A 10,942-nucleotide genomic window follows, 5' to 3' on the forward strand; every position below is an offset into this window, starting at 1 on the left:
GGGGGGCTGGGGGGGGGTCCTGTGAATTGAGGGGGGGTCTCTGAATAGTGAGGGGGGTCCTGTGAATTGAGGGGGGGTCTCTGAATATGAGGGGGGGTCTGTGCTTATCACGATGCTGTGCAGCCGGTGGGGGGGGTCCCCCTGGTGCAACAGTGGGGGGGGGGGTGTTGAAATGGGGGGAGGGGGCTGGAAGAGGAGGAAGAGGAGGCAGAACCATGGGGGGGGGTCAGCTATTTATTATGGGGGGGGGCTTTGATTTGGGGGGGGGGTGATGGGATGAAAAGGGGGGGGGGGAGGGGCGCGTCCAGCCTCCCAGGTCCCGACCCCCCCTCGCACGTGGCTCCGAGGCCGACCCCCTTTGCCCCCCCCCCCCCCCATCAACATCATCATCATCATCATCATCATCACCCCCCCCCTTCTCCTTCCTCACCCCCCCCCCCCGTGTGCCCGCGGCGGAGCCGGAGCCGGCGGCCCCCGGAGCGCGCATGGAGGCGGCGGCCGCGCGTCCCGGCGGCTGCGGCCCCGGTAAGAACCCGGGGGGGGCAAAGTTGGGGGGGGGGATAATACAAAGGGGGCTGCACCCATCCCCCCCCCCAACATCCTCCCCGAGCTCGTATCCCCGAGAAACGGGGGGGGATTCACCCCCCCCCCCCCCCCCCTCCCTCCCCATCATCTCCATCAGTACCGGTACCTGGAGGGTGGGTGGGGATGGGAGGGGGGGGGGGGGGGGGGAAATGGGGGGGGTTTTGAGGGGGGGAGGGGGGGTGGGGGAATTGGAGGGGGGGGGATTGAAGGGGGAAAAGGCGGGAAAAAGGCGGGGGGGTTATTGGGCGGGGGGGGGGAAACCATCAACAAACAAACCGCGATCGAAGCCGGCGGCGCCGCCGCGACCGGTCGATACTGGGGAGGGGGGAGGGGGAGGGGGAGGGGGAGGGAGGGAGGGGGAGGGGGGGTGGGGGAGGGGGGATGGAGGGGGAGGGGGATGGGGGGGGGGTTGGTTGGTTCGGGGCGTCGTGGGTGGTCGAGCACGTGCGGTGATGGGTGTCGCGATATAGTGGGGGGGGGGAGGAGGGGGGGGGTGTCCGTGTGTCCGTCCCCCTCCCCCTCCCCTCCTCCCTCTGTCTGTCTGTCTGTCTGTCCGTTCCCCCTCCCATCCCTCTGTCCGTCTGTCTGTCCTTTCACCCCGCCGTCCGTCCGTCTGTCCCTCCTCCCATCCCTCCATCCCTCTGTCTGTCTGTCTGTCTGTCTGTCCGTTCCCACTCCCACCCCTCTGTCTGTCTGTCTGTCTGTCTGTCTGTCTGTCTGTCTGTCCCCCCGTCCTTCCCTCCTGCCAGCTCTCCATCCATCTGTCCCTCTGTCCTCCCAGCCCTCTGTCTGTCTGTCCATCCCTCCCTCTGTCTGTCTGTCCATCCCTCCCTCTGTCTGTCCATCCTCTGTCTGTCCATCCCTCTGTCTGTCCATCCATCCATCCCTCTGTCCTCCCGGCCCTCTGTCTGTCTGTCCATCCGTCCCTCCTCCCATCCCTCCCTCCCTCCCTCTGTCTGTCCATCCATCCATCCCTCTGTCTGTCTGTCCATCCCTCTGTCTGTCTGTCCATCACTCCGTCCTCCCGGCCCTCTGTCTGTCTGTCCATCCATCCATCCCTCCTCCCATCCCTCCTTCCTCTGTCTGTCCATCCGTCCCTCTGTCTGTCCGTCCATCCCTCTGTCCTCCCGGCCCTCTGTCTGTCTGTCCGTCCGTCCCTCCTCCCATCCCTCCCTCCCTCTGTCTGTCTGTCCGTCCATCCCTCCTCCCATCCTCCCTCCCTCTGTCTGTCCGTCCCTCCCTCTGTCTGTCTGTCCATCCCTCTGTCCTCCCAGCTCTCCGTCTGTCCGTCATCCATCCCTCCTCCCACCCCTCTGTCTGTCTGTCTGTCCCCCCGTCCTTCCTCCTGCCAGCTCTCCATCCATCTGTCCCTCTGTCCTCCCTCCCTCTATCTGTCCGTCCATCCCTCTGTCTGTCTGTCCTTCCCTCCATCCCTCTGTCCATCCCTCCTCCCAGCTCTCCCGTCCGTCTGTCCTTCCCTCTGTCCTCCCAGCCTCCATCCATCCCACCTTCTGTCCGTCCTGTCCTGCCTTCTACCCCTCCGTCTGTCTGTCCTTCCCTCTGTCCTCCCAGCTCCCTGTCTGTCTGTCCGTCCATCCCTCTGTCTGTCCCCCCTTCCCTCCTTTCATCCCTCTGTCCATCCGTCCGTTCTTCCCCCCTCCCATCCCTTGATCTGTCCTTCCAGCCCTCTGTCCCGTCTGTCCATCCCTCCCTCTGTCCTCCCGGCCCTCTGCCTGTCCATCTGTCCTTCCCTCCTTCTATCCCTCCGTCCGTCCATCCCTCCTCCCATCCCTCTGTCTGTCTGTCCCTCCTTCCCTCTGTCCTTCCCCCCATCCGTCCGTCTGTCCGTCCATCCCTCCTCCCATCTCTCTGTCTGTCTGTCCATCCCTCTGTCCTCCCATCCCTCTGTCTGTCTGTCCATCCCTCCTCCCATCCCTCTGTCTGTCCATCCCTCCTTCCCTCTGTCCTTCCCCCATCCATCCGTCCGTCTGTCCATCCATCCTCCCCCCATCCGTCCATCCCTCCCCCCATCCCTCTGTCTGTCTGTCCCTCCTTCCCTCTGTCCTTCCCCCCATCCATCCGTCCGTCTGTCCGTCCATCCCTCCTCCCATCCCTGTCTGTCTGTCCCTCCTTCCCTCTGTCCTTCCCCCATCCGTCCGTCTGTCCGTCCATCCCTCCCCATCCCTCTGTCTGTCTGTCCATTCATCCCTTCTCCCATCCCTGTCTGTCTGTCCATCCCTCCTCCCATCCCTCTGTCTGTCTGTCCCTCCTTCCCTCTGTCCTTCCCCCCATCCATCCGTCCATCTGTCCATCCATCCCTCCTCCCATCCGTCCATCTGTCCCCCCCATCCCGCTCCCCCCACGTCCCTCTGTCTGTCCATCCCTTCCCTCCATCCCTCTGTCCTCGTGTCCCTCTGTCCTTCCACCCCCGGTCCCTCCTTTCTCTCTGCCTGTCTGTCTGTCTGTCCGTCTGTCCATCCTGGTCTCTCCCTCCTCTTGTCTGTCTGTCCCTCCATCCCTCATCCCCCTGTCCCTCTGTCTGTCTGTCCATCCTGGTCTCTCCTCCTCTTGTCTGTCTGTCCCTCCATCCCTCATCCCCCCGTCCCTCTGTCCGTCTGTCCATCCTGGTCTCTCCTCCTCTTGTCTGTCTGTCCCTCCATCCCTCATCCCCCTGTCCTCTGTCTGTCTGTCCAGCCTGGTCTCTCCCTTCTCTTGTCTGTCTGTCCCTCCATCCCTCATCCCCCTGTCCCTCTGTCCGTCTGTCCCTGCCTCTCCCTCCTCTTGTCTGTCTGTCCCTCCATCCTTCATCCCCCTGTCCCTCTGTCTGTCTGTCCATCCATCCCCTGGCCCTCCGGCCCTCCCCAGCATGGGGTGATGGGGGGGCTATGGGGGGGCCATAGGGGGCTATAGGGGGGCTATGGGGGGCTATGGGGGGGGCTATGGGATGAGGGGGGGCTATGGGGGGGCTATAGGGCTGGGGGGGCTATAGGGGGGCTATGGGGGGGCTATAGGGCTGGGGGGGCTATGGGGGGGCATAAGGTCCTGGGGGGCTATTGGGGGGCTATAGAGTGCTGGGGGGTCCTATGGGGGTTCCATGGGCACCTAAGGGGGGCTATAGGGCTATGGGGGGGCTATAGGGACCTAGGGGGGCTACAGGGTGCTGGGGGGCCTATAGGGGGGCCATAGGGACCTAGGGGGGGCTATAGGGTGCTGGGGGGGCTATAGGTCTATGGGGTGGGGGGGACTATTGGGGGGGCTATAGGGTGCTGGGGGGGGCTATAGGGTGCTGAGGGGGCCTATGGGGGGGCTATAGGGTGCTGGAGGGGCTATGGGGGGCTATAGGGTGCTGGGGGGGGCTGTAGGTCTATGGGGTGGGGGGGGGTTATTGGGGGGCTATAGGGTGCTGGGGGGCTGGGGGGGACTACAGGGTGACAGGGGGCTGTGGGGGGGCTACAGGGTGCGGGGGGGCTATAGGGACCTAGAGGGGGCTATAGGTCTATGGGGTGGGGGGGGATATGGGGGCTATAGGGTGCTGGGGGGGTTATGGGGGGGCTATAGGGTGCTGGGGGACTATGGGGGGGTTCATAGGGACCTAGAGGGGGCTATAGGGCTGTGGGGTGCGGGGGCTATAGGGTGACAGGGGGGCTGTGGGAGTGCTGTAGGGTGCTGGGGGGCTATAGGTTTATGGGGTGGGGGGTTATGGGGGCTATAGGGACCTAGGGGGGGCTTATAGGTCTATGGGGTGGGGGGGGTTATGGGGGGGGGCTATAGGGTGCTGGGGGACTATGGGGGGGTTCATAGGGACCTAGAGGCGCTATAGGGCTGTGGGGTGGGGGGCTATAGGGTGACAGGGGGGCTATGGGGGGGCTATAGGGTGCTGGGGGGCTATAGGTCTATGGGGTGGGGGGGTTATGGGGGGGCTATAGGGTGCTGGGGGGGTTATGGGGGGGCTATAGGGTGCTGGGGTTCTATAGGTCTATGGGGTGGGGGGGTTATTGGGGGGGCTATAGGGTGCTGGGGGGTTATGGGGGGGCTATAGGGTGTGGGGGGCTATAGGGTGCTTGGGGGGTTATTGGGGGGGCTATAGGGTGCTGGGGGGGCTATAGGTCTATGGGGTGGGGGGGGCTATGGGGGGGGCTATAGGGTGCTGGGGGAGGGGCCATAGATCTGGGGGTTCCTATGGGTCTGTGGGGCTGGGGGGGGGTGTGTGGGGTGTGTCACCCCCCCCTGTGTGTCCCCCCCCCCCCATCCCCACCACACAAAGGCGGCGGCCGCCAGCCCGCCCCTCCCCCACCCCCACCCCCCCCTCCCCCCGCGGAGGGTCCTGTGAGCGCCCCTCCCCCCACCCCCTCCCCCTCCCCCACCCCCCTGTTCATTGTCATGTCCGGCCTCAGCCCCATCGAGCGGCGGCGCCGCGTGACACCCCCCCCCCCCGGGACCCCCCCTGCCCCTCCCCCCACGCGGGGTATCCCCTCCCCCACCCCCCCGGGACCCCCTCCCTGCCCCTCCCCCCACGCGGGTATCCCCTCCCCCCACCCCCCCCGGGACCCCCCCCGCCCCTCCCCCCATGCGGGGTATCCCCTCCCCCCAGCCCCTCCCCCCAGGACCCCCCACCCAGTGGAGGGGGGGGGGTGGGGGAGGGGGAGGTGACACGTTGGAGGGGGGGGGGTAGGGAAGGTGGGGGGGGTGTCATGTACCCCCTGTGTCACCCCCCTGTGTGACTGTGTCACCCCCCCGTGTCACCGTGTCACTGTCACCGTGTCACCCCCCCCAGGTCACTGTGTCACCCCCCTGTGTGACTGTGTCACCCCCCGTGTCACCGTGTCACTGTCACCGTGTCACCCCCCCAGGTCACTGTGTCACCCCCCTGTGTGACTGTGTCACCCCCCGTGTCACCGTGTCACTGTCACCGTGTCACCCCCCCCAGGTCACTGTGTCACCCCCCTGTGTGACTGTGTCACCCCCCGTGTCACCCGGTCACACCCCACATCACCATGTCACCCCCGTGTCACCGTGTCAGTGTCACCGTGTCACCCCCCCAGGTCACTGTGTCACCCCCCCGTGTGACTGTGTCACCCCCCCTGTCACCCGGTCACACCCCACATCACCACGTCACCCTCCACGTCACCGTGTCACCCCACCGGGCCCTGTGTCACCACGTCACCCCCTGTGTCACCATGTCCCCCCCATCACCCCATCACCCTGTCACGCCCCGTGTCACCACGTCATGCGCCGTGTCACCCCCATGTCACCCTGTCACCCTCCATGTCACCGCGTCACCCCCATGTCACCCCATCACCCCATCACCCTCTGTGTCACCCCATCACCCCCATGTCACCGCGTCACCCCCATGTCACCCCATCACCCCATCACCCCTGTGTCACCGCGTCACGCCCTGTGTCACCCTATCACCCCCATGTCACCCCCTGTGTCACCCCCCGTGTCACCACATCACCCCATCACCCTCATGTCACCCCGTCACCCCCTGTGTCACTGTGTCACCCCCATGTCACCCCATCACCCCCGTGTCAACCCCATGTCACCCCCATGTCACCCCCATGTCACCACGTCATGCGCCGTGTCACCCCCACATCACCGTGTCACCACGTCACCCCCCATGTCACCCCATCACCCCCGTGTCACTGTGTCACCTCCATGTCACCCCATCACCTCCCATGTCACCCTGTCACGCCCCGTGTCACCACGTCATGTGCCGTGTCACCCCCCATGTCACCCTGTCACCCCCCATGTCACCCCCCGTGTCACCCCGTCATGCACCGTGTCACCCCCATGTCACCCCATCACCCCGTCACCCCCGTGTCACCCCGTCATGCACCGTGTCACCCCCACATCACTGTGTCACTGTGTCACCCCCACATCACCCCATCACCCCGTCACCTCCTGTGTCACCTCATCACCCCCCATGTCACCCTGTCACCCCCATGTCACCCCATCACCCTGTCACCCCCGTGTCACCTCATCACCCCCCATGTCACCCTGTCACCCCCCCGTGTCACCGCGTCATGCGCCGTGTCACCCCCCATGTCGCCCTGTCTCCCTCCGCGTCACCCCCTCACCCCCATGTCACCCCATCACCCCATCACCCCCATGTCACCCTGTCACCCTCCGTGTCACCGCATCACCCCCCATGTCACCCTCGTGTCACCCCATCATGCGCTGTGTCACCCCCATCACTGTGTCACCACGTCACCCCCATGTCACCCCATCACCCTGTGTCACCCCATCACCCCCCATGTCACCCCCCGTGTCACCACATCATGCACCGTGTCACCCCCACATCATTGTGTCACTGTGTCACCCCCATGTCACCCCATCACCCCCTGTGTCACCCCATCACCCCCCATGCCACCCCCCATGTCACCCCCCGTGTCACCACGTCATGTGCCGTGTCACCCCCATGTAACCCTGTCACCCCCATGTCACCCCATCACCCCCCATGTCACCCTGTCACCCTCCGCGTCACCGCGTCACTGTGTCACCCCATGTCACCCCATCACCCCCCATGTCACCCCCCATGTCACCCCCCATGTCACTCCCACATCACCACATCACCACGTCACCCCCATGTCACCCCATCACCCCATCACCCCTGTGTCACCATGTCCCCCCCACATCACCCCATCACCCTGTCACCCCCTGTGTCACCCCATCACCCCCCATGTCGCCCTGTCACCCCCCATGTCACCCCCCATGTCACCCCCATGTCACCACATCACCCTGTCACCCCCATGTCACCCCATCACCTCCCATGTCACCCCCATGTCACCCCGTCATGCACCGTGTCACCCCCACATCACCACGTCACTGTGTCACCCCCATGTCACCCCATCACCCCGTCACCCCATCACCCCCCATGTCACCCCCTGTGTCACCCCATCACCCCCCATGTCACCCTGTCACCCCCTGTGTCACCCCATCACCCCCCATGCTGCCCTGTCACCCTCCGTGTCACCGCATCACCCCCCATGTCACCCCCGTGTCACCCCGTCACGCGCCGTGTCACCCCCACATCACCACGTCACCATGTCACCCTGTCACCCCGTGTCACCGCGTCACTGTGTCCCCCGCACATCACCCCATCATCCTGTCACCCCCTGTGTCACCGCGTCACCCCCGTGTCACCCCATCACCCCCTCACCCCATGTCACTATGTCTCCCCCTGTGTCACCCCATCACCCCCCATGTCACCCTGTCATGCCCCGTGTCACCATGTCATGCGCCGTGTCACCCCCATCACTGTGTCACCATGTCACCCCCATGTCACCCCATCACCCCCCGTGTCACCCCCCGTGTCACCCCATATCACCCCATCACCCCATCACCCTCATGTCACCACGTCACCCCCTGTGTCACCCCATCACCCCCCATGTCACCCTGTCACGCCCCGTGTCACCACGTCATGCACCGTGTCACCCCCACATCACCACGTCACCCCCCATGTCACCCCATCACCCCCGTGTCACCGTGTCACCCCCATGTCACCCCATCACCCTGTCACCCCCATGTCACCGCGTCACTGTGTCACCCCCGTGTCACCCCATCACCCCCATGTCACGCTGTCACGCCCTGTGTCACCGCGTCACCCCCATGTCACCCCATCACCCCATCACCCTGTCACCCCCACATCACCCCCCATGTCACCCCATCACCCCATCACCCTGTCACCCCCACATCACCCCGTGTCACCCCATCACCCCATCACCCCCGTGTCACCCCCCATGTCACCCCATCACCCTGTCACCCCCACATCACCCCCATGTCACCCCATCACCCCATCACCCCATCACCCTGTCACCCCCACATCACCCCCGTGTCACCCCATCACCCCCATGTCACCCCCATGTCACCCCATCACCCTGTCACCCCCACATCACCCCCGTGTCACCCCATCACCCCATCACCCCCATGTCACCCCATCACCCCATCACCCTGTCACCCCCACATCACCCCCCATGTCACCCCATCACCCCATCACCCTGTCACCCCCACATCACCCCCGTGTCACCCCATCACCCCCCATGTCACCCCATCACCCCCCATGTCACCCCCACATCACCCCGTGTCACCCCATCACCCCCCATGTCACCCCATCACCCCATCACCCTGTCACCCCCACATCACCCCCATGTCACCCCATCACCCTGTCACCCCCCATGTCACCCCATCACCCCCATGTCACCTCCATGTCACCCCATCAACCCCGTGTCACCCCATCACCCCCATGTCACGCTGTCACGCCCCGTGTCACCATGTCACCCCCTGTGTCACCCCATCACCCCGTCACCCCCCATGTCACCCCATCACCCCCCATGTCACCCCATCACCCCATCACCCTGTCACCCCCACATCACCCCCATGTCACCCCATCACCCCATCACCCTGTCACCCCCACATCACCCCCGTGTCACCCCATCACCCCCATGTCACCCCCATGTCACCTCATCACCCCATCACCCTGTCACCCCCACATCACCCCATCACCCCCCATGTCACCCCATCACCCCATCACCCTGTCACCCCCACATCACCCCGTGTCACCCCATCACCCCATCACCCCCATGTCACCCCATCACCCCATCACCCTGTCACTCCACATCACCCTGTATCACCCCATCACCCCATCACCCCCATGTCACCCCCCATGTCACCCCACCACCCCCCATGTCACCCCATCACCCCCACGTCACCCCCTCACCCCCGTGTCACCCCCCCGTGTCCCCGCATCACCGCCCCATGTCCCCCCCACCCCCCCCCCCTCCCGTCACCCATCGTCACCCGTCACGCCGCGCGGCTGCGCCCGGCCGTTGCCGGCGCAGGTGTCTGTGTCTGTCTGTCTGACTGTCTGTCTGTCCGTCCGCCTGTCCCTGAGCGCGGGGGAACACCCCACCCCCCACCCCACCCCCCACCCCTTCCCCCCTCCCCCCCCCACCCGGGCTCGTGCGAGGCGGCGGCAACAGGGACGTGATGGTGAGCGGGGGGCACGGGGGGGGCTGGGGGGGGGGCTGGGGGGGGCGTGCAAGGGGTGAGTGTGAGGACACGAGGGGGGTGTGAAGCTCAGGGGGTCGTGCAAGGGCTGGGGGGGTCGTGCAAGGGCCGTGCAAGGGCTGTGGGGGTCGTGTAAGGACATGGGGGGTCGTGCAAGGACACAGGGGGGGGTCGTGTGAGGACTCAGGGGGTCGTTCAAGGACACCAGGGGGTCGTGCAAGGGCTGTGCAAGGGCTGTGGGGGTTGTGCAAGGACACGGGGGGGTTGTGCAAGGGGTGAGTGTGAGGACACGGGGGGCGTGTGAAGCTCAGGGGGTCGTGCAAGGACACGGGGGGGTCGTGTGAGGACACAGGGGGTTGTGCAAGGGGTGAGTGTGAGGACACGGGGGGCGTGTGAAGCTCAGGGGGTCGTGCAAGGGCCGTGCACGAGGCCACAGGGGTCGTGCAAGGGCTGGGGGGGTCGTGTGAGGACACGGGAGGGTCGTGCAAGGGGTGAGTGTGAGGACACGAGGGGTCGTGTAAGGACACGAGGGGGTCGTGCAAGGGGTGAGTGTGAGGACACGAGGGGTGTGTGAAGCTCAGGGGGTCGTGTAAGGACACGAGGGGGTCGTGCAAGGGGTGAGTGTGAGGACACAGGGGGCGTGTGAAGCTCAGGGAGTCGTGCAAGGACATGGGGGGGTCGTGCAAGGGCCGTGCAAGGGCTGGGAGGGTCATGCAAAGACATGGGGGGTTGTGCAAGGACACAGGGGGGTTGTGCAAGGGCCGTGCACGAGGCCACAGGGGTCGTGCAAGGGCTGTGGGGGTTGTGCAAGGACATGGGGGGGGTCGTGTGAGGACTCAGGGGGTCGTTCAAGGACACCAGGGGGTCGTGCAAGGGCCGTGCAAGGGCTGTGGGGGTTGTGCAAGGACACGGGGGGGTTGTGCAAGGGGTGAGTGTGAGGACACAAGGGGTGTGTGAAGCACAGGGGGTCGTGCAAGGACATGTGGGGGTCGTGTGAGGACATGGGGGGGTTGTGCAAGGGGTGAGTGTGAGGACACGAGGGGCGTGTGAAGCTCAGGGGGTCGTGCAAGGGCCGTGCACGAGGCCACAGGGGTCGTGCAAGGACATGGGGGGGTCGTGTGAGGACACGGGGAGAGTCGTGTGAGGGGTGAGTGTGAGGACACAAGGGGTTGTGCAAGGACATGGAGGAGTTGTGTGAGGGGTGAGTGTGAGGACACGAGAGGTGTGTGAAGCTTGGGGGGGTCGTGCAAGGACACGGGGGGGGGGCGTGCAAGGGCCGTGCAAGGGCTGTGGGGGTCGTGTAAGGACATGGGGGGTTGTGCAAGGGCCGTGCAAGGGCTGTAGGGCTCAT

At 65.6% G+C, this 10,942-nt stretch overlaps 1 protein-coding gene across 1 annotated transcript in view; it reads right to left on the reverse strand.

Annotated features, from left to right (window-relative positions):
- LOC311204332 (spectrin beta chain, non-erythrocytic 2-like) overlaps positions 1-10,262 on the reverse strand; it is a gene marked incomplete at both ends in the record, with an annotated part of 33,146 nt that extends 22,884 nt beyond the window's left edge. Inside the window, 2 exon segments of the mRNA XM_084280777.1 lie at positions 862-900; positions 9,536-10,262. Of these exon segments, the coding sequence (XP_084136903.1) occupies positions 862-900; positions 9,536-10,262 (766 nt within the window).
- Positions 10,263-10,942: the final 680 nt, after the last annotated feature.

Source organism: Gallinula chloropus (genome assembly GCF_964237585.1).
Source record: "Gallinula chloropus genome assembly, contig: HAP1_SCAFFOLD_458, whole genome shotgun sequence".
Taxonomy (NCBI): domain Eukaryota; kingdom Metazoa; phylum Chordata; class Aves; order Gruiformes; family Rallidae; genus Gallinula; species Gallinula chloropus.